Source organism: Sinohyriopsis cumingii, chromosome 13, assembly GCF_028554795.1.
Source record: "Sinohyriopsis cumingii isolate HCF-2022 chromosome 13, ASM2855479v2, whole genome shotgun sequence".
Classification (NCBI taxonomy): Eukaryota; Metazoa; Mollusca; class Bivalvia; order Unionida; family Unionidae; genus Sinohyriopsis; species Sinohyriopsis cumingii.
This window is the reverse complement of record NC_142973.1, coordinates 61030866-61055689: the sequence shown is the minus strand read 5'-3', so window position 1 is coordinate 61055689 and position 24824 is coordinate 61030866. Positions and strand designations below refer to the sequence as shown.

Below are 24824 nucleotides of genomic sequence, written 5' to 3'. Positions count from 1 at the left end.
AATATATATATATATATATATATATATATATATATATATATATATTTACAGTACGCGTGACCCTTCTTGACCTGTGCTGAGGGCACCCATGCTTATGCATCAATCTTTGTATTTTCTCACCAACAATTAATTATTAATTTTTGTACAAACAAAATGGCAATATGGTATTTTTTATCTTTTTTGCAAATGTAAATCTTCTTAGTAGAATTTTGTGTTTGATAATTTGTTGGATTTTTAAAAAAAAATACAGTGATATATAAGAAAAATTATGATACATTTAAATAATTATTATTTGGTCACTGGATTGTGTATGAAAAATTAAAGGGTATGAAAAAATATATGAAATGCGGTAGGTGAGGTTGTCAACACTTCTAGCAGGGTTAGACAAATCCACTTGCTGAATGCCTGGGACAAGCTCCGATTCATCGTGGGCATGCTCATGCATGTTTGCAAGGTGCCCGTCTTTGGGCAAGTCTGTAAAAACTGCTAGAAAGGCTGTGTACAGTTCCCAATGCTAAATATTCGTAAAGTTTTATCCTTTATATAGTGGCACCTTTTTTTAGCTTTATACATACCTAATTGTCTCTAGATCAAGAGTGGTAAAAAGCTCAGCTAATTCACTATCTCACTCATTACTGAACTTAAGGAAAATGATATACAAGTTTTAGTGAAGAAAAATTTGATTTGAATTCAATCTCAAAAATGATAACAAGTTCAGAAAATCAGATGCAAATCTAACTCATTGATGCATAGATCTTGCTCATAGTCATTTGATGTGCAAGTTTGATCAAAATGTGATCAGAAACAGAGTTTTTAGATTGTTGAAAAGCCAATCGAATGCAAGGCTACATCATTAATATGCATTAATTTCATTCATAATCATACAAATCCATGATCTTGATGGCATAAGATTATTTACCACATTTAATTAAAATCATATTAGGAATGCAGTCTCTTGAATGGTTGTTGTTGTTGTTGTAGGGTTTAACAGCATTTTTCAGCACAAGATATGCTATACATGGCGGCCAGTATAAATTGTGGAGGAAGAACCCAGAAAGAACCACCAATGCACAAGAAGCTACTGGCAAGCTTTCTCACATACCCACATTGGCCAAGTCCGAGACTCAAACCCTCGCAGACGGAGATGAGACGGCAGTGATCCGTAACAGTGAGCGCTTTAGACCACTCTAGGCCCCCTTGAATGGTAACCCTCTCCCTCCCATATCAGATGCAAGATCACCACATTAAGACGTGTGCATCTTGCTCATTAACAAATATATCTAAAAGATCCTGATGTTGTAAGCACATGTTCCAAGTTTTATTGAAATTGGATGAGATATCTGATCTCCAATGTTGTAACAAGGTTAGCCAATCAGATATGAGATTACCTATTAATATGCATGAATTGTGTTTATAATTGAACCCATCCAAGATTTTGATGTTGCAAACCCTAATTTCAGGTTTTATCAAAATCAGGTCAGAAATTTGGCTTAAAGAGGGGTAACAAGTTCAGTCAAGATAAATGCAAGATCACCACTTTATTATCACATAGTACACTTTGCCTATATTGACATTACAACATGTGAACATATCACTTTATGTGATTCTGATTGGTCCAAAGAAGACCATGAAATTATTGTGCAGTATTCTCTTTACTGAATGGCTGAGATCATGGGAAAACTTTTTTAGCCCTGCCTTCTGGAATGTTTTGTTTTCAATGAACATTTTGGCAGCCAATTTTAAAATAGACTGGTGAAAGGAAATTGAAGAAAAATTATCTCAGCTGTCTGAATACAGACAATACCACAGGTTTTTTTTTATGTTGTGTATAACAATATCATCATAAGAAAAATGGCGAGAACTACAAGACAAGAACAAGAGGAAGTAAAACTGAGGGTATTTCTCATTTGATAGAGGGTGGATGGGGGGGGCAGTATATTTGTAACAGAGAGAATCCACCCTATATACAAGTGTGGTTTAAATGTTAACTTACAGAAGTAAATAAACTCACCTCTGTTCACAGAAGAATTGGACATAAATTGGTTTCCCATCCAAGAGAATTTTATCCAACCACAGTATATTTACGCAGTAAAGATGTGTTGCAAATCTGACTCAAAAAGAAATTTGTTTACATCTTCTGTGCAGTTTGCTGTTCCAAATGAAATACTGCAAATATCTGGTCACAAATACATTACAGTAAAATCCAGTAATCCTATTTCACACGAAAATCACAACGAAGAAATGTTGTGAAAGTGACATTTTAGGATGAACATATACACTAGGAGACATCACATCACATCAACATCACATCGCATTGATCATTCTGTTTTGAAAAATGTTTTTGTCATCATAAAATGTTCTGTTTACTCAGATGGATTCTTGTTCTTTGATTTATAATTTATAAAAAGTAGAATCTACATTTACTAGTTGAACTTTGGGACTATATTTTATGCAAAACACACAAAAAGTGCACTGTCTGTTGGAATGAACGAAATTATTCATTCTTCTTTCTTTTTAAATAATTTCCACTGAAATAAAATCTATATGTGAATCTCAAATGGGTAATGATTTAGTATAAAATTTATGAAACTCGCTGGCTTGCAAAAGCTGGACATTATTCAACTCATTTAATAAATTCAGTATTAAATCATTACCCATTTGAGATCCTCTATGTATAGTATGCATTAATCTTGCTTTTTGTTAATCTTCTGGGATCTTAAGGATATATGCATATACTCCATGTTTGATCAAAATCAGATCAAACATGGATTTTGAGTGGTAACAAGATTAACCCACCATATGCAGGATCACCTCCTTAAAACATATGGATCTTGCTTATTACCAAATTCATTGGAAATTTTGATGATAAAAACCCACATTCCAAGTTTGATTGAAATTTGATCAGAATTATGGTCTCAAAATTTGCAACAAGCAAACTTTGTTGACGGACAGACAACTGAATGGATGCATGGCCAAATGCTCACTTAGCATTGTGGCTAGGTAAGCTAAAAATTGAAAATTAAAATTTAAAGAACCTTATCTAAACAAATGGGTCAAGTGTTCACTCACCTAGCTTGCTTAAGAGCTGACCATTTTGCTTAGAGATTAATGTAGTATTATACTAATGCATCCTATTTAAAATGCAAGATCATTAAATTAATATACATGGACCTTGCTGATTATCAAATTCATCATGATGATATCAGCATATATTCCATGTTTAATCAAAATCAGAGAAATCTGGCTTCCATAACGGTAACACAGTCCACCAATTAGATACAAGAATATCCCCTGAATGTACAGTATGTGGTTTTTCTTCATCCAAGATCGTGACAATATAAGCTTATATTCATGATAAAATTAGGATAAAAATATGGCTTCCAGACAGTAAACAAGCCCTGTCAATTAGATACAAGATCACCTCTTTAATATGCATCAATTTCACTCATTATGGCTCTTGTCTGAGGTCTTAGTAAGGTAAGTATATATTCCAGGTTTGATCAAAATTGGTTCAGAAAGACCTTTGAGAGTTGGACAAATGATACTGATGTGCTTTCAAACAAGAAGATACTAATAATAGAGAAACCTGAAAACAATTGTTTTCATAGCATATCAACAGCAGAGAAGAAATCATTCTACTAATCCAGATTTCTTTGACATCTAGTTTTACATGTCAGCCAGGTGAATGATTTCAGGTCTACTTGGAAGGAGTCATTATTTTTTTTTAAATAGTAAGATCAGCTATATTTGATGGCTGATCTGCACTTTTGTTATAAATCTGAAACCCTTGATGCCAGAATCCTCCCTGTACATTTATTTTCAAATTAGTCCATCAGTTTTTGAGAGAAAGTTGTAAATAAAATTGTTAATGGATGATGCATAACAGACAAAGATTATGCCATAAGCACACTTTCCCTTATGTCCAGGAGTTAATTCAAAAAGTATTTATCTGAGGCCATTACTGCATATGACACACCATTTGGTAAGTAATAATTTTAAAATGGAGTGAAATAATTCAAAAATAACTTGTCTGATTAAGCCAGTGTTGGTAGTAAACAAAGTCTAGTCATCATGCACTGGCAAACAAAGTTTCACCAAGATATCTCAAAAAGATCTGGAAATATAAATGGCATATGAAAGTGTAATACATTAAGCACTATTTTAAAAATGGGAGGCAACTCAAAAAGAACTTGTGTGCCTATTTTGTATGTGATGTACATCTATCTAGTCATGAAATATCAAATCCCATAGATTTATCTAAACAGGTATGAGTGATGAATGGTACATGAAAGCTGATATAAACAATGAATTGCACATGAATGTGTTTGTGTACATTTATAGTATTTAACAGCATATCAGCACTATCCAGGTCATAATGTACCTTGTAAGTTATATATCCCCCAAAACAGCATAGAAAACAAAGATGACGGCAGAGCAGGTAAAATCCTCAAAATAAAAAATACAAAGTGTGACATTGATTAATGGATTGACAGGCTGATTCCAGTGGTACCACTCCCAGACTGATTAATGGATTGGCAGGTTGATTCCAGTGGACACACTCCCAGACTGATCAATGGATCAGCAGACTGATTCCAGTGGACCCACTTCCAGACTGATTAATGGATTGGCAGGCTGATTCCAGTGGACCCACTCCCAGACTGATTAATGGATTGGCAGGGTGAATACAGTGGACCCACTTCCAGACTGATTAATGGATTGGCAGGTTGATTCCAGTGGACCCACTCCCAGACTGATTAATGGATTGGCAGGTTGATTCCAGTGGACCCACTCCCAGACTGAATAATGGACTGGCAGGCTGATTTAAGTGGATTCACTCCCAGACTGATTAATGGATCAGCAGGCTGATTCCAGTGGACCCACTCCCAGACTGATTAATGGATCAGCAGGCTGATTCCAGTGGACCCACTCCCAGACTGATTAATGGATTGGCAGGCTGATTCCAGTATATCCAACTCCCCCCATATTAATTTGCTGGAATATACACAACCCTGATGTGAACACACAAAAAAAAACCCCAGAAGCAATGTCATGATTTTTTGTTAGAATGCTCCTCTACTGTAAAATATGCAAAAGTGTCACCACTCCACTCATCACCACTCCACTCTAGGCTTTGTGTACATCTACACACCACACCCAATTACATCCCCAAATGCCTCCATGCTGTATAGGATATGCACAACATTAAGCATATACAAACATACATACATCTGGATAAGCCATTCCCCAACACTGTCAAAAACATGGGAATAATGATCCATGAAGCTGGATAATTACAGATGTCTGATTCATGTAAAATGACTTTCCTGAATTTAAACATTATTCAGAAATATAATAATGTATGTACATCAATTACATAATGATGTTAGAACAGTTATATAAATAAGTTTCCATTATTGCACACAATAATTTTCAATTCTGTAAAAACCTTATCAAATATGATTCCCTTCTAGTAACCGTCAATTTGTTTATGAGCTAAGGTTTTTAAAGACACTTGATAGCCAACAAATTTATGTTTCCATTATTTCTCTATTTGTATTTAACTGGATATATCAATACTGTAAAAGATGTAATAGTTAATAACTAACACCTGTTATTCTGACACAGCATTCTTCAATGCAGTCTATCAACAACAAAGAAACTTCTATGATAAAACAAGGGTAACAACTCTTTCTAAATCTGCCATATAAAACCATAAAATGATTGAAGCATAATTACTGAAGTGTAGAGATAAAGTTTTAATTTGGGGACATCAACTGATGTTTACAAAACATTTAATTTAAATGATTAGAATAAAGAACACAATATCTTCATCAGAATAAATTAAAATTAGTGACACCCACAAGGTTGCCTGCTAAAAGTAATAAATATAACTATTTTATCCTTTACACTTCATTGAAACATGTTAAAATTGTAAAACAACTAGCTTGACACATCTTGTATTATTTTATGATTACATTGCTTTCCAGACCACTCCAAGGCCTAGTCAGAACTGCCAACCCACCAGACATGCAATTAGTGAAAAGAGAGATGAAAATTAGTGAATTTTGAAAACAATTAGTGAAAAATTATGCCATTACACTAACTCCATCCACTTTGATGGTCAGCACTGCATTATATGAAAATCCCTAAATAAAACTAAAACATATTATAGTACTAGTCACATGGGTCATGCATGCACATTTACTGGTTTTAAATTAAATATAAATTGTTTTTTAAAAATCTAACACTACTAGTCTTTAACCAAAGTCTATTTAATCCTGGTTTTTGAATGATCTGTACTTTAACTGTCATCAAGAAACTTCCAGACGAAAATGATCGATCTCTATGGTCTTTAACAATGGTGGCCATGTAATAAATTTGGTTCATAAATAAGAAAGCATCGAGTGGAATAGTCACAATCGAGGGTATTATGAATTTGTTTATCAATATGCGTAACTTTCATTGTGACATCACAGCGTGCAACATTCAATCCGGATTGTACTAGATCACACACTTAGGTTCATTTCGTCCAAAAATGTCTATGTTCTTTAATATTGATTTAGCTGTATGCACCTACTGGGATGTCTAAATTATGACCTTCCAAAGGAATATGGATGTATACGAATCCAAATGAAGTGAATACTTGCCACTTAAAGGTATGTAGAATCAAATTCTAAAAAATGACACCCTTTACTGAAATAATTGGTGTTGAACGCCTACATGACCCATGCGACTTGTACTATAGTTACACTGATTATATGTACAAAATTATTTGCAGCCAAATTTACTGACATGTGCAAACTTTACACTATTTGTCAAATGATTCTGTGGCAGACTTGAACTTCCTTAATTGGGTTATGGTAAATTTTGTTTCAAAACAGTTCAGGTTTCTTGCCTGGTGGTTGATCTTGGTAACTAAAATTGTTGCGAATTTTCAACACCAAAGGAGGCACTAAAGTTTCTTATTTTCCCTTACAATAAGAAATACTCATTCACTGTCACTGTTGTTGATCCCTAACTTAGAAAGGGAGGTTATGTTCAACAAGAAAACTCACAAACAATGCTTCAGCAATGGTAGCTTGGAGGACTTGAGTAGGTGGCTTAAAGTACCTCAGGGCTGAAATCTGCAGGGGTTGCTCTTTATTTTCCAAATACAGTGTATCTATATGCTTTTTGCTAGCAGTGTGCTTTTTCACATCATTCTGTCACATGCCCACAGGGGCTCATATTGTTACTTGCAATTTACCTGTCATAAATAAACTATATAATAATATTATTATATAGTACATCTATGGCAGGTAAATTATAAGCAACGGTACGAGGCCCTGTGCACATTCCCAATTCTAAAATTCACAGTACACTATAGTACTGTGTGAAAGGTCAATTTTTGGTGTATGCCAGTCTATGCTTCACTTTCTGTGGAACACATATCCTTTTCCTTGGAGGTGAAAACATTTTAAGTGTAGTGTAGTTCAGTTATAAAATGATATTAATCCAGAAGACGAAATGTTTAACGGGTAATGATTAGTGGTGTCGGCGCATGTGTGGAAAAATATGAACTCGAGCAAATTACGATATATGCTAATCTTTCAATATCTCAAACATTCCTACACTCGAAGAAGCTCTCTTCATTTAATGTTTGTTTTTAAAAAAAATTACAGTTGCAGTGAGTTGTTGTTGTTGTTGTTATAGGGTTTAATGCCATTTTTCAGCAAAGATAGGATATATATGGTGGCCAGTATTAATGGTGGAGGAAGAACCCGTGAAAACCCTGGAAAGAACCACCAACCCACAAGAAGCTACCGGCAAGCTTTCTCACATATCCACATTGGCTGAGCCCGAGACTCGAACCCACACAGACAGAGGTGAGATGGCAGTTATCTGTAACGGAGAGCACTTTAGACCACTCGGGGCCCCCAGTTGCAATGAGCATGTACGTGTGCCATTTTTTAAAAAAAAATCAGTTGGGCGCCAGTCTTCTTCATGACATGGTTCGTATGGTCCTTGAAGGTCTTTGAGAGTTTGGGAAAAATGAGGTAGCATTTTCAAGGCCTTCGAAGTTTGGGAAAATCAAGCAGATTACCCTGAGATCTTTAAAAGTCTTTGAAAATTGAAATAAACCCCAAAATTTCAATTTCTTTCTGTATTCACAAATAAAATTGTCCAAGGTTGTTAGATTTGGATGTATAGTCTGACTATACCAACACGTTTGTTTGTACCCCCATACTGATTTCAATAATGAAACCTTTAATGTGATAAAAAGTGCAAGGAACTTAGTCAATTCATTCACTGATTTATAATTTCTAACCTGTAAGTAGGGTGGCCCTAACACCATCATCTGCACATTTCACGATAAACGGAAGTTTTCAATATAATAGATGGACATGCTCGAGATCTATTTCCAGTTTCTGGACAAGTCCATTTTCATTAAAGTGATGTGTGCACGACTACAAATGTAAATACATATGTCGTCTGCTTCTGATATTTACAATGATGAATCAAGCAAAGGAAAAGAATGACAACAACAAATTTGCCTTTCACGAGGATTTAACAAGCAGTTTTATTGTATGTTGATGTGTGCAATGGGATATAATTCCAAACTCTCAATGTTATGGTAATTTACGGAATTATCTGGCAGTTACCGAATAGGATGAACTATGTTATTATGTTGTCTGATGGAAATAAAGTAGCCCATGGTGTATGCAATATGGTGCCATGTTAGTGTGGAAAGGCTGTTAACCATGAAAGGTGCAGGGGATGCCAGTATTAGTGCCATTCTGGTCACAGTCAGGTTATAAATTATAAATCAATGATTCAACTGATTTAGTTCTGTGCACTTTTTATCACATTAAACATTTTCGTTATTGAAATTGGTAGGGGGTTACAAACAAATGGGGATGTGTAGTCAGACTATGGCTGAGTTGTCCCGCTTTCTTTCTATTGATGACCCATTCAGTTTCATTTCCTCTGCAATAACAAACGAGAATTTGTTTGGCCATCCAAAGTTGGCTTTGGCGGCGACTTCAATAACACATGCACTCTTCATCAAAGCAAGCTGGCTACACCCTTCTTCAAAGAAAATCAGCACCAGAACTACTTTCACCATATTTTTTGTTTTCTAATTTCATGGTGTTTGTTTTTTGTAATCATATCATTAGATGTTTTTAGGTGTTATCTAATGTAATGCGCTTAGAGCTTCTAAAGATTAGGTGCTATACAAAGTCCTCATTATTATAATTATTCATAATATTATTATAATCACAAATAAAATTGCGAAAGGTCGTTAGATTTAGATGTAGTCAGTTTTCCTGGCTTCTTTCTTTTGATGAATCATTCAATCTGATTGGACGAGTCCATCAGCTTTGGCCAATAAAAATGTTCATTACACTAATTCATGATTTTTTTTTTACAAGACTGTTCAGCCATTTGAATTTTGGTTACACTGAACAAGTGCTCACTCTGTGTAGAAAGTGTGTGAAAATAACACACGCTCGAGGATTCAAAATTTGTTCAGTAGATTTACATCTTCTGTTTTCTTTCACCTTGTGTTTAAAAATGCCAGGTCTTTGCTCTTTCAATCATATCTTGCTTGAACAAGAGAAATACAAGGAATGGCTGAAAAAGGATAAAATGTAAATGAAAGGCATTTTGTACATTGTCAGATAAGGAAAAGTGAGAAGCAAAACTCCATAGAGTCCTCTGAATTATGTGTGAAGCAGGAAGAGAAGTAGAGTCCCGATGTGATTTAATATTGACTCAGTATGGAAAATTAGTCGATGAAGTTATCCAATTGGACAATCATCCCTTGAAATGCTTCAACAGAACAGATGACAGCCTTGATGAATTGTTTTATTCCATCCTTTCCAAAAGAAAGGAATATGTTGAACTTTGGAATGTTCTCCAGAAAATGTTGTTGTCACATTGAGCAGGCAAAAGTGGAGAGAGGATTTTCTGTCAACAAACAGGTATCTGTTGAAAACCTCAGCAGAGAAAGCCTCAGAGCTCAAAGGCTAATCATTGACGTAATGAGAAAAGCAGATGGACCTTTGGAAATCATCATTAGCAATGAAATGATGACATATGCCTCCTCTGCAAGACATAAGTACCATGCCTATCTGGATAAGAAGAAAGCAGATGAGAAGCATGAGGAGAAAATCAGAAACGGAAAGAAACAGGAGTTAGCCATGGATGAAGTGGAAGAACTTAAGCCAAAAAGCTGCGTCTTGAAGCTGACATTGCCAGCCTACATGCTTCCTCTGTTCAGAAGGCAGAAGAAGCAGAGTTAAAACGACTCACTGTGCTTGTCACTGAGTCAAATGCTCTTAGAAGAAGAGCAGAGGAAAAGATGACATCAGTGGCTTCTCTTTCCAAAATGATTGAAGAGAACAAAAAACAGCAACTATAATAATGCATTTAAAGAAGTGCTGATGTCTGTTAATTTACTTTGTATTAAATCTGATGCATGTTTACATCAGAAAGTTACATATTTCTGAAATAACAATGAGTGTTAACCTATCTTCTGGATCATTATAAAGCAATTTTAGGAAATTAATTATAGTTTGAATTTCATCATTAAACAATATTGTATTTTGCATTCGCTGTTTTCTCATATAACCTGTATACAAAATGTTAGCGAAAATAGGTCTATGTTTGTGGTCCTTGAAAGTTTGGGAAAAGTCTATGAATTTATCATTCAGAGTTCAATATGAACCCTGCATGAGTATTTGTAAAACTTCTGTTTTAAATATAGACTATATACTTTACAATGCTTGCTACTGGGCAAACTGTAACAACTGGATCTAGTTCTACTAACATAGCAACTGTAGCAATACAGGACCATTATTGGAATCAATGACAACTACTGCTATCTTTACTATTAGCACTTAATGGGATAAAAGTTATTTTATTCCTGATTTAAGCCGATTGAGAAATTGGGAATTTGTGATTTTTTTGCATGTGGCGTGAATTTGTGAATTGTTGCAGAGAGTCATGAAATTCATGCCAAATTCATGAGGGTTGATAAGTCTGCCTAATGGTTAGAGCATCCACCTTGGATGTGGGAGTTTGTGAGTTAGAACCCTGGCTGAGTCATAACAGACTTTTAAAAAATGGTACATACACTTGCCTTGCTAGGTGCTCAGCTTTAAGAGGTTAGTGTTGGGACTGGTCAGCCTGGTGTCAGGATAATGTGATTGTGTGGGACATAATGCTATATGTCTGCAGCAATGATGCCCCGGTGCTAGATATCACTATAAATTGCCACACTGCAGACATCATAGTGAAATAACTGAAAAAACTACATTAAAATCCATATCACACACACGTATTGCTTTCCAAATTATCAACTTAGTATATTTTTTTTAATTTGAGAATTATAGCAATTTTACCCCTCCCCTATCAAGAAAAATGCCCCTTTTTCTTCAGCTTTTCATTTAGATTACACAATTGCTGAAGGAAGCCATCATTTGGGCAGATTTCTCGTTTTGCACGGACAGATCTCACTGCTTGCTGAACTGTCATTTTCTGCTTCAGCATGAGATATGCAATGAGTATGGCAGCCGATCTACTGACACCCTGAACGCAGTGAACCATCACCTTCCCTGAAATGAGAAAGCAGACTGGGTGGTGTCAACTGTAAAATGCTATGTTAGTAAACAAAACCTATCTAAAGTAAAACACTACTTGGAAGTCATAAATACTTTTATCTGCTGAGGGTTGGTAGGCCATAAAATAAAAAGCATAATTTCCAACTTTAGTGTTTTGAATAGGAAGAATATTCCTGAAACTTTTCTGATAAGACTGTCTGCCATTAAATCAGGAATCATTTAAAGTTTCTGCAATCAATTATGTAACTCACCTCTACGAAGCTTGTAGTCTCCAGCAGCGATTGTAAACAAATTATCATGCATAAAATAAATTCAAACTAAAGTGACCTTGGCAGTAAACTGTTAGCCCCCTTATAAATTTGTTTGTTTTGTTTTCTTATCTTTCCTTTTTTAAAAATTAACTTTGAATCAGGATAATAAAACCAGATCAAGCTGATATACTATTAAACCATATACTGTACATGTACATATACATATACATGCCGTGATAAGGTATAAAAAACATAAAACAATAAAATAAATTTTCTTATATATTAATTCAAAGTAGGGTACTATAACAAGCTGATAAAAGCCAGAAATAATTTTGTTTTTCTTTTTTAAAAAAGTTATTGTTCTTAAAATTTTCTTGATAACCCATCAACATTGTCCACCTCCAAAAGCTAGCTTTTACAGTGTGAAAGTCACAAGCTTTAAGGAACCCTGAAATGGCCGCCAGTATTACAATCATAATTAATGCACTAGTAATTTCCTTTATTAGCTACTACAGCCAAAGTCTTGTATGCAAAACATGCAGCATGCATCCATTCGTCAAATTCCTTTACTCATTCCTATTTAAAATACATGTTAACCTGCTCAGTATACAATGTACAGTCTTTAATATTAAAAAATCAATATATCACAGTATACAATGTCTAGTCAATTATATGAAATGCTTATCAATAAATAAACATCTATTCCTACTTTCAACTTACTGGTCATAAAGTGACTTCTGCATATGCTATGATGTATTACAGCATGGAAAATATATGAACTGGTAGTCATAAACTGAAAAAGATATTTATATTGGTAACACATAAGACCACAGTGACCTTTGGTTGTATGGGTGCAATGCCAACAGAGATGCATCAAATTATCAATTTTTGAAGATTCAAACAGAATCAGCACACAATAAATATACACTAAACTAAAACTCTCAACAAAGTTACTAAAGCATGTAACACTGGTCAGAGAGACCTATTTTTGCAATAATGGTGGAGTATTTAATTGAGATGCATGATTTATGAAAGGACAGCATGCATAAAGAATAATAAAAATTTGTGTGGCTATGAGCAAAATACAAATTTAACCAAGTCAGTGAAATGACCATCGAGTTTAGTGATTCATGCATGAACAGTTAAAACACAAAATTGAGTCCAAGTCAGTGAAGCATGAAATATGGGTCATAGTGACTGACTTATGTAATGAGGATGTAATACACATCAAGATGCATTCCATCACAAAATTTCATGATTCCAGGTACAGTAAATGTACACTGATATAAAAAGAATCCAATGTGGTTATGAGTCAATGCAAAAATTTAACTTAAGCCAGTAGAATAAGAAATGTTGGTCACAGAGACTTTGTTTTATTGGATTTTGGCTGGTTGGTTGTTGTAGGGTTGAACGCCATTTTTCAGCACACGATAGGCTATACATGGCAGCCAGTATTAATGGTGGAGGAAGAACCCGGGAAAACCCCGGAAAGAACCACCGACCCACGAGAAGCTACTAGCAAGCTTTCTCACATACCCACATTAGCCGAATCCGAGATTCGAACCCATGCAGACAGAGGTGAGATGGCAGTGATCTGTAACAGTAAGCGCTTTAGACCACTCGGGGCCCCTTGTTTTATTTGAAAGGTATGGCATACAGGCATACAGTCACTTACTTTTATGATTTTAGCATGAACAAAGCTTGAGAAATAATGACAAAACTAAAGCAAAGTCAGTGAACTGTGAAATACAAGTCACAGTGACCGACTTTTGTCATGAAGATGTTCTACTCACCAAACTAAGTTCAATGAATTTAGGAATAACAGCATAAATACAAGGTCCCAGAAATCTTTTTGGTAATGAGCTAAACACAGAAACGTAAGAAAATCACAGTAACCTTCTGTTGTTGTAAGGGCGTGGTACTAATCATGATGCAACCAAAGTTATTAAAGCATGAAAAATGGGTCACTGTGACCCACTTTTGTGAGTAGAGTGTAGTACCTGTCAAGATGCAAAACCTCAGCAAGAGTTTCATGATTTCAGGTAATACACTATCTATACAGTGACTAAAAAACCCTGAACCAAGTACAACTATTGTATCTACATGTTCCCTGGTGATGGGTGATATGAAACCCACTCCAGACTGTTTCTTGGGACCTAAGAAGAATGATTATAATGCAGTGAGATGCTGATACCAAGGACAGTACAATGGCTCTCATCTACTTAACAGAAGTGAGCTAAATAAGGAAGTTAAGGAAATTCTGCTTGAGCTTCAAGTATCTAACTGTCATGGCAGTTTAGTTAGTACAATGATCTTAATGAGATAAAGTGAAGATGCTGTTAAATTTTATAAATATATTCACAAGCTTGGACTGAATGCTGAACATTAACAAATCTTAGATTTTGAAATGCAATGCTATTTATATCTTTTGTATGCTAAATGAAACTAGCCTTGGGTATATATTCCCAAAGTTCCTCAACTGGGTGCATGCACAAACTCAAATACTATCTGTCATAAACATATCTTTCAGTTTTTACCCACACATAACTCTTTATCTGTACAGTATACATATTCACAGCCTGAATAATAAATTTTTACATCTTTGGTATGTAAATCAATTTGACATTTAAATTACTGACATAATTTTGAAGCTTAAAGGGGTATTCAGGTTGAGAAATTTATGTATTTAGGTCTCCTGCATGTTTCATTTACTTGACTGGTAATTAACGAAGGTCAACATACCGCCTCCGCTCAAAGCTTCCTCAATAAAGTCTGCAGCTTTCTTAAACCAGGGTGTCAGATTGAAGGTACACATGTCGTCTGCTTCTATGCCCATAAATTTAATGTTGACTGGGCGATACATCACATGATTACTATTCACATGGTAGTCATCTTTGCCCAGGGCACAATTGAGGATGTGTGTAATACCCAGATTCCTCAAGCCAATTCTGTCCAATGCAACTGATCTGACAAAAATGACATAACAATAATATTACAACTTTATTTTGTAGCAACAAATTCTGTGATGACAGATAACAATTTCAATTTCAATTTGCTAATAAATGTTTTGCTATGTTGCCATTCTATATAACGTGATATTTTCAGAGCAACAGTCTACGATTTGAAATCTGAGTAATATCAGGGATACAATTTTGTTCATTCATATGTCCTCATATAAAATGCAAGCAAACATTGGCATATGAATGCAATAAAAACTTAAATGATCTATTTGACATTTAGCTACAGATTTTTGGCATTGCAAGTCAATCAAATCGAAATTTTTAAAAAATCACTAGGAAAAGTCTTAACATTATGAAATTCTTTCATTTTTCAATTTTAAGAAATGCATTACCACTATTCTGGAAGAAATTCAACTGAAGGAAGTATGACTGGCATGTCCAAAAAAGTCTCTTCACTCTTCGCAAGAATCATAGATCCAAATATACCATGTCACATAATGCACACATTAATTAGGGTCTGCTTTATTTTTCCTACATTCAAACCCATAGTATGATCATAACCTCCTGGTATGTATTGTAAAACTGCAAACTTCTGAGGTCTATGCTAGGAAGGAGCAATTCTGAGGTAAACAACCCTAATATAAAAACATAAGAAACAACAAGAGGACCAGGATGAGGCTCAAAAGTTCATTTCCAGTACATTCTAATTAGTAAACAAGATCAGGTCTTGTACTAAAATGTTAGTGAACACATGGTAAACATCAGATAGATCAGGAATTTCCAAGGAGAAAGCCAATGTTCTAAAATCAGATTCAAGTAAACATGTTTACCTACAAGTAATATCTTAAAACATAATCTCCAATTATAGACAAAAATGGATTCTGTAATACCTTGTTTACAAAATGACTATTACAATCTATAACCATGGACAAAAGCCAACACACAATACAAATTATACACAACAGTGTGTGTATGTGTATGTGTATGTGTGTGTTCTCTGGGCCACAAGCTGTGCTGCAACTATGGATCCCAGAGAAAAATGGCATTAAAGAGCAGAAGTAGAAGGAGAAGTTAGTATATAATCGCCCAAATGATACCCTTTAAAGAAAAACGATTAAAAAGGCACATGAAGCAACAGTGGCATGGCTCAAATCTCATGCACATTTAGTTCATAAAGAAAGGTGTCTATCGGTTAGGGACTTTTGGTAAGCTTTTTTGATGGTAATAACAATCCTCCATGAAATGGTTGAAGCTGAAATATCAATGAAGCCCTGACGGGGAAGAAAACCACGTTTTTAACCATTCCTTTTCCCTCTGGAGGCACTGAGAGAGAAATGTAGTGCCCTAACAATGCATAAAAACTATTCTGATCATTCTTAGCACACATTCGACTAAGACTAAGGATCTCTATAGGTAGTGGTAAAGGTAACTGATTTAGTGAAAAATCCTGGTTGGCAAGAAGCAAAATGGATTTGTAACTGTCATCAAACCAGAGACAGCCAGTGTCAATAGACAGGGCATGAGACTTGCTCCATCCTATCACAGACATAAAGGTGACTGAAAACAGTCTTGAGTTTAAGGTTCTGGAAGAAAGCCTCACTCAACAGTTCATAGAATTTTTTTCTGTTCAAGATCACAAAAACTTAAGACAGGTTCCATTTGGGTGCAAGTTAAGTGATACAGGTGGAGAATATAAGGGTTGTGACCAAGACAAAAACTGATAGTTTTTACTTTTGTAGAACTTGGGGTAGCAGTCAGAATGGTGGGAAGGCATATGCACAAACACAATCCCATTGGAATGTGAAGATGTTCACTGCCCATGCTCTCTGGCTGGGGACTGGAGAATGAAAAAGGGAAGTCTGTTGTTCAGACTGGTTGCAATAAGTCCACCAGTGCTTTTCCCCCATTTGTGAAAAGGGAGTCTCTCTATAGGAGAGTGATGTAGATACATTCTTCTTGCATAGAATGTGGTGAACTCAGAGTGTGATGTTCTCCGAGGTTGTCCATTGCAAGATTATATACCTCTGCACAAAAAAAAGACATAAGTTCCTCCATGACATCAGAGATTCACTGATACAAATGTGTTGTAAGATGCAACCATAATACATCAACCTTTTACAGACAGAAATATGGCCTTCATTTCTAGATTGCTGATGTGGAGGGACAATTTGTCCCAAGCCCAGTGACCCTGGTGGATAGACCCGCTGGTTCTAAGACAGCACACCAACTGGAGTCTGATGCATCAGTGAACAGATAGGAGAGTAGATCAGGTGCATGCATTGGGACTTGTCCCAATTCATCCATCAATACATGTCATGAAAATCTTATCCTAAAGGAATCAAAGCTGAGAGTGAATCCCTGTGTGATTTCCCTTTGCGAGAGAGAAAAATTGTAGAAGGTGCACATGGAAATGTCCCAAGGGAACCATATCAGCAGCAGCTTTCAAGTTTCCCTGTGGGGAGAAGTAGAGGTTAACAGAACAATGTCTGGGCTTGTAGAGTCTCTAAAAGCATCAGGATTCCTTCTATCTGGTCCCGTGTGACCTTAACAAAGGTGTTGTCATGAGGAAATTCATCCCCAGTAAACAAAGACATGAGATGAATTTTTGAAGTTGGATAAAAGACCCAACTAAGTCACTATCAACAAGTAATGGAACAGATCCTGATGGAGGGACTGTACTTTGACAATGTGAATCAGCCATTAATTGAAGTACCTGAGAACCACAATTTCCAGTCATCAGAGATATTCCACTGCTACTCACATATCCCGGGTAAAAGGTCTGGCTGCAGAAGCACTTCCGAACTGAAAAACCCTATAATTGAAAGACTTCTTTGTCTAAGAAAAACTGGAGGTATTGTGATGAGAAGGAACTACCAGGCTGAACAAGCAAGCATACTGAAGCTTGTTGGAGATTGAAGTGGTCTCAATCTTTAAAGATTCCTTCAGAAGATACCGGTCTAAAGGGTAGAAAATGAATTATGAGACAAAATTTCACACTTTTCATGGTGACCAGGAATATTTAGGAGCAGAATGCAGGAGATTGATTGTTCAGAACCCTGTCAACTGCTTTTCTGTAAAAGGGTGTACACCTCTTCCACTAATTTCACCAGACTGAATTGGTGATAAAATACAGCAGGTGCATGACAGAGTGAGTTGTTCCTGAAACTGAGCCAGTAACTATCGCTCACAGTGGAAAGGAAAGGACTCAGCCATCTACTGTGATGCTTGACCATAAAAGAGGCCTAGAGGAGTACCTATGTGGATGCATGGCAGGAGAGTGGTTGAATCCATAGGGCTGCCCCCCCCCCTTCTTTAGGAAAGGAAGGAAGATTAGAGAATTTTCTCCATGGGGGGGTCTTCTGTGACTGCACCTTGGTCCTGATGGTAGAGGAGCAGGTTTAAATTTAGGAAGCAGATTAGACAGGGGATGCAGATGTTTAAAGGATTTGCAGATGGCTTCTAAGCGAGATTCAAATAACCATGTTTCCTGACAAATTATGATGGACCAGAAGTGGTGCAGAAGATCTCTGTTGATGATACTTCAGATCTTGGGAAACCACAGAAGGAATGAGTTCTCTGAAGAGAGTCTTGGCTTTCAAAGGTGCAGCCTTGAGAAGGTCTTTACTATGGTTAAGACTTTGGAGGAGTTTCATGCAACATCATGGCAGATGTTAAGCGTTTCTATCAATAAAGCTATTATTGCAGAAAGTACATGTCTGGAGGTTAGCTCAGCTTCCAGTACACACTGCAATGAAGCTGAATTCAGTGAGGCCTCCATAGCATACTAAACGAAGCAGCTGAGAAGAGGCTGTCATGAGAATGTATGGTAACTAACAAACCAAGCTTTCTGTTAAATAACTTTAGATTCTTTTGACCAAAAGAAAGCAGCAACCAGGTTCCAGCAGAAATACCCACTTGAGATGATCCGGCATCCAATTGAGAAGATTTCATAGCCAAAGAGGAAAGTACTCAGCAGCTTAAGGCAGAGACCATAGGTCACAAGCAAAGGGAGGAATGGACCAAGTTGCTGAGCAATATCCTTGCCTAAAGAGATTTACTCCATTGTGGATAAATGAGGAAATGACATATCTGGTTGACACAAGATCTTTTCTGAACCTGAATGAATCTTCTAGGACTGTATACCTGACAGTTTCAGTTACTAAACTTTGTTAACCAACTTATCAAAGGATCAGATCTCCTCCTCTTCATCCAACTGGGAGGAGGTAAGGAGCCTGATAGAAGACAAACAATGGGGCTGCTTCCAAGTCAAACTTGCTGGAATCAATTAGCATAGACAGAGCATCAGTGTCCATACAGGGGAATGGCTAGGTCTCACTAAGTCTGTTGGAGGCAGAGGTGACATACGAGCACTCTGCCTGTAACTCCACACGGTGGGTACTAGACATTCCAGTGGCAAGACAACCACAAGACTTTCCTGAATGGTAATAATGGTCTGCCTCCAGTCTTCCAATTTGATGCCACCTGTTGAGGAGCTGACGGCCGTTCATGAGGCACAGCATCAGCTCTACTCTGGAGTCCAGAAGCCCATGGATGCTTGAAGGACCAATTCCCTTGCAGTGGAGGGCCCCACATGCTAAAAAGATTCAAACAGATAATAAGAAAAGGGGGAGGGGGAAGAATCCAATCTGAGCACCATTCCGAGTAAGAACCCCATAGGCAGACTCCCATTCCTGCAGGGAATGCAACAGTAACATGGAGGAGGGCATGAACTCAGTCTGAAGCCCCTAATAAGAGGATTTCTATATGATGACTGGTTAACAGTGATCGGTGACCTGCATGGGATGACCAATGGCTGATGACCAGTACAATCTGACTGATGACCAGGATAATCTGACCAGTGCCTGGCAACTAGTTACCAGGATAAACTGACCAGTGACCATTCACCAGACACTGGTGACAATCAGGCAACAAAGTTATGTAAAATTTAATATAATTAAACACAAAGTTTCTACTGACAAAGATGTCAGTCTTTACTGCCAGAATGAAGCCTTGTTGTCAGGTATGCTGGCAAGACAGAACAAATGGGTTTACTACTAAATGAGACTCTCTGAATAGTGGATGCACAAAAAACACAGAGCAAGTAGAAAACATTATTTTTTTATATATCAAAACATTATCAATATAATGTTTTTTGACCCATTTCAGATTTTTTGATATGCTGATTTATGAAACATGTGATGTCACACAAGTGCATCCTATCAGCAGTAACTAAATTTCTGGTTAAACCTATGCAATTTTCAAAGGATTTATTAAAAATGATTTGTGTCTGGTCATGACATAAATTGGATCTTACCTGAAAGCTTATTTGAAGGTAAATTTATGCAAATGACTTGATGAATTTTTGTTCACCAAGGCTCATGCTAGTTAGAAGCAAGATTCAAATGACTACTCACACAAAATACTCCAAAACAGTTGCAGTTATTAAAATGTATGTAGTGTATGTAATATTGCATTATGGTACCTTAGTATGAAAGTGGCCATGCAGTGCCAACAAAAGGCTATGCTCCAAAAATGTAAGCTTGTCCAAAAATAAGGAAGATAATATCTTCCAAATAATTGCATAACTAAGCACAACCAGAAAGAATATAAAATATAAAATGAAAAGATGTAAAAATTCTGTCAAATGTATATAATATAACCTATAAAGGCAACGCATTTAAAACCCTTAAATGTGATAAAAATTTCTTGCATAAACTTGCATTCTATTAAAAATATAAAAAATTTAAATATAATACTAAGCTTCTATAAAACCATATTGTCACATGTGGTATTTTAATTCAAGCAAAATGTTTCTTTTTATCATAGGGTTTATAATGTACTGTGTCATGTTGAAAATACTGTTATAATACAGGGCATTATAATAAAGGACAGCTGCATAGTTCATACTACACTTACTCTTCACCAAGATAAATATTTGGGTAAAGTTCATTATAGGCATCATTTGGAAGCATGGTCAGGCCACCAGATGGTGCTGTAATAATTTCAAAAAGTTCCTCTATTGTGCAGGGTCGATCATCTGTACCATCAAGCCTGGGTTTAGCTCGACCAGTGACCATGGAACTCTCATCTTCAGGATCATCATCACCCATGGCTTGCGCTGACTCAGACTCTGTCATACCCACATTTCAATGGTGGCTGCTCAATCTCTAAGAAAGAAAAAGAAGTACAAGATATTTAATGAAAAGAGATTTTATTTCCAATAAAGAGAACAAGTAATTTTATAGTGAAACTTTAATTGCCATATGTGCTTGCTTATAAGACGTGTCCAACTGCAAACTACACAGAAACAGATCTGCCAGCACATAATGCACTGGCAGATTTGGGTCAGTGCAGTTTGTTAGGAGTAATAGAACAAACAAAATAGACCTTGATCTGCAGGTGCATTATATGACTGCTATGAGCAACCACCTGTCATTTCCGACCAAATCGTAATGCACAGATCGGTTTTATTATATAAATGCTGTCATGTGCGACCACATGCTGAACATGACCAGCGATCATGATGTCTTGGCAAAATATGCACTGCGACACTGCTATGAACAACTGCATTGCAAAAATGGGGATAAACTCCACTGACCTTTTTTTAATCCAGTGACCGCTTATATGTTCTATTATTATTTTTAAAAAAGAGGCTGGCTACTGATATCTGAAATTTTGTGGGTGCGCTTATATTGTTTCATATTTTCTATTGTAAACCAGACTAAAGTACCTGTAGAGTATTCCAGCACTTAGCCTGGTTCCCAGCCTTGTTGTAGCAGGACTGTCATAGCTACTGTTGATATGTACAAGCATCCAGCTCTATGAACAACCTTATTGTGATAACAGAGACGGGCACCACTGACCTTTAAGTAATCATTTGTAACAACAATCACATGAATAGTAAATATTGTTCTGATCAAACACATGCATTAAAATAACACACAAAAAAGGATTCTGGTTTGTATATAGTGCCTGATGGTACAGTCCATAAACCAGGTTAATGTACATGGCATGAATTTGCCACTGTAGTGCCGAAATTAAGGTAGTTGTCACATATATTGTCTTTAGAGTTAATCCGTATTGCCTGGGGGTAAATAAGGTCTTTGTCTATTAAACCAGTAAGTGAGAACCATCTGAGGGATTCGATTGATAGTATTAAAGGCATGCGATGTTTGTTGTTTCTTTTCTCCATGATGTTACAGTGATTACATCACAGTCACCAAGCTGTTGTCTATTCAAGTTGGTGCAGCCGGGTTGCACACTCTATTTATAAAGTTAATCCCTGTATGTCTTCTTTGAATTCAGCCATTGACTTTTGTCTGAGGGAATGATTTTGTGTTTCTGGATGAGATAATTGTTACATTTTATTTAATTAATTGTTATATATGAAATGCACCATGGAAACTGGTCTTTTTGTACAAACCTGTTATGAGAGACCAACTGCCTTGAGAGACCGTTTTTAGTTGGCAAAAGGGGTGGTCTCTTATGACAGGCTTTACAGTAGTTTGAGTCAACTTATAAGCAATTATAGATAGTACATTACAAATTAAACTATCTGAAGGTATCAATTTGGTTTTCCTTGATACGTAGTCATTTAGACTGATAATATACTAAAAGAGAAGAAACTGTATGTTTGGTGAATAATTCTTGTCTAGATGATTAGGTAATTATTTTCACTCCATGTGATGATGAGGAAATGTTTCAATAATTGTACAGAACAAACAGGTAGAATTGGGGAGCTGATCAGAGAAAAAACATTTCTTTAGCAAATGTGAGTTCAGACATAGATTTTCCCAAAAGATCTCAAACTCTCCCTCTTCCTCAACATTAAATGTTTTGTACACAAAGTCTGGATGCCCTTAGCAACAAATCAAGCTGCCTGCACACGGATGCAACAAACTTGCAGTTTATCTGATACTACCTTCTCACAATGTAATTTTTTTAATGCAAGTTTTCAGTAAACTTGGTCTTCTCCATGTGCATTTATGTAGCAGTATCATGATGATCCTTGGGATGTTTACTTCAACTGTCAGATATATTCAACAAAGACACATTTCATACTAAGTCTTCTGATATTAAGTACTAAAAGACACATTTCATACTAAATCCTGTCATATTAAATGGCAAAAGACATGACCAAATGAAATGATCACAAACTGGGCAAGGAATTGTAGGCACATTATAACAGCGGTGAGCTGCTCAGCAAACCTTGGTAGATAATGAAATAGTTTAGTTTCTAATTGTTTTGATTAAATTACATCAGTTATTGTAAATCATGTCAACGTGCACATTTCACACACAACTGCAGCCTTATGAGTGAATATTTACTACATTCACAGCCTCAACCCCAAAAATTTGTGGCTGCCACAACATCAAGCATTAAGGTCTATCTGTCAAAAACTGTACACATCTCTAAATCATACTCCAAGATATTCTCATGAATCGAAAGGCTGCATTTGACAAGTTGGAGTAAGATTTCCAAGTTGGGAGTGATATTTATCACTCTAAATATTGAGCAAAGTTTTATAATGGAGAGGGCCAGGTCATTTTACATGGTTCTGACACTTTTAACAAAGAGAGATGGAGGAGAGATGGAACCTGACTAAACCCATCAAACTGATATGTATTCCTGCAACATCCAGGTTGATTTCAACTTGATTGACATTAGTGATGTTGTTATTTGAATCAGAAAGTCAAATGAATGTTCCAGTTCTGTACTATGTCACTGCCTCATGGCAGCTGTTCTGAAACCAAGATAATCTAAATGCAATTCATTGTATTTGTGCATTAATAGACAGGTATGTTGATTGGATGCTGTTCTGGATACATTAGGACACAACCATTTTATTCAGCAGTGGGGAAGGGGTTGAGATTTTTCTGACAAAAATATCCCTCCCAGAAATATTATTGCTTCAATTTATTGAAATTCTTTTTTATCCATTACATTGGTTGCAAAATAAATTAACAATTATCTTCAGACAAAAGAGTAAAATAACAGGAAAATCCATAGCTGTCCTCCGCAAATAGCAGACTGAAATCCGCTCAAACATAAGGTATGAACATCCAGAAATTTTAAGGCTGTTCAGATGCGTTTCACTGCACAGTATATTTTGACGTCGGCAACGTGGAACCTAGTCCTGACGCTGATATTTATGTTGTGGGCGTCAAGCACATAAACAAAATCAACATGTGCTATGTCTTACATGTAGGACTTCGTGGAACCTTGCAACGTCGGGTCTTTAGCTACGATGTTGTTGACTCGGCAATGTCGACGGAGGCAGAGGTACGAATATTAGTATTATAGTCAGCTCTGTTCTCCGTCTTTGCACGTAAAGAACTGCTTTGGTAAAACCTTCACCCATTAGCCACTGCAGAGAAAAGATCGCTGAAAGTGCAGTTTGAATGGAGCGTGATACATATCCCACACCACGTCGTAGATTTCAAAGGATGGTATTAATGGATCCGATAAATTTGCCCTCTAAACCTGTGCTTATATTAACTGACGGTTTTCCATCAGTATTATCACAGGTTGTGAGCTTGATTTATCGTACTAGCGTTTTAACACCAAATTTTCATCCTTGCAGCATTGGGATTGGCCTTCTAAATCACAGGGGTTCGCTACAAAGAAAATTTGGAATATCCGTCCTTGAATCAAGGGATGGGGGTTCTAACGTCACCATCCCTTGTTTCAAGGACGGATACTCCAAATTTTCTTTTTAACGAACCCCTGTGTTCTAAAGTGTAGAGTAGAACTATTCGTATCGCTCCAGAATATAACTAATTCTACATAGATTCGAAACTGGAAAAAGGCGAGAATATTCCGATTGATGAAACGGGAAGAAATATAACGATTAACAAGAATGCGAACAAGTTTGGAAACGTACATTAAAGAAAGTCAGCAACAACTGTATACTGCCGACAAACATCCTCTGTCTGCCAATGAACACTGACAAAATTTGTATACGCTTAATACTTAAGATGAGGATTCCGGAACTGCTTTTTATAGA

The 24824-nt window shown here is 36.3% G+C and overlaps 1 protein-coding gene across 2 annotated transcripts; it reads right to left on the bottom strand.

Annotated features, from left to right (window-relative positions):
• Positions 1 to 1523: 1523 nt before the first annotated feature.
• On the bottom strand, positions 1524 to 24818 carry LOC149785680 (dual specificity protein phosphatase 3-like). Of its 2 annotated transcripts, none has more exons than XM_089979517.1 (4): positions 24702 to 24818; positions 20734 to 20984; positions 14600 to 14823; positions 1524 to 11600 (listed from the first exon to the last, which is right to left on the bottom strand). In XM_089979517.1, exons 2-4 carry the CDS (start codon positions 20952 to 20954, stop codon positions 11398 to 11400), a joined length of 648 nt encoding a protein of 215 aa, XP_089835643.1. In that variant the 5' UTR covers positions 20955 to 20984; positions 24702 to 24818; the 3' UTR covers positions 1524 to 11397. The 2 variants fall into 2 exon arrangements, with proteins under 2 accessions (XP_089835643.1, XP_089835644.1); XM_089979518.1 differs by lacking the exon at positions 24702 to 24818 and adding an exon at positions 24021 to 24512.
• Between the last annotated feature and the right edge of the window lie 6 nt (positions 24819 to 24824).

What these genes read in the sequence shown, in the direction of transcription:
- LOC149785680 (XM_089979517.1), bottom strand. Translation starts at nt 20,954, where the DNA reads ATGACAGAGTCTGAGTCAGCGCAAGCCATGGGTGATGATGATCCTGAA. An exon ending in AATATTTATCTTGGTGAAGA is followed by an intron (nt 14,824 to 20,733) that starts GTAAGTGTAGTA and finishes CATTTTTGTCAG; the next exon opens with ATCAGTTGCATTGGACAGAA. An exon ending in GGAAGCTTTGAGCGGAGGCG is followed by an intron (nt 11,601 to 14,599) that starts GTATGTTGACCT and finishes TTCTCATTTCAG; the next exon opens with GGAAGGTGATGGTTCACTGC.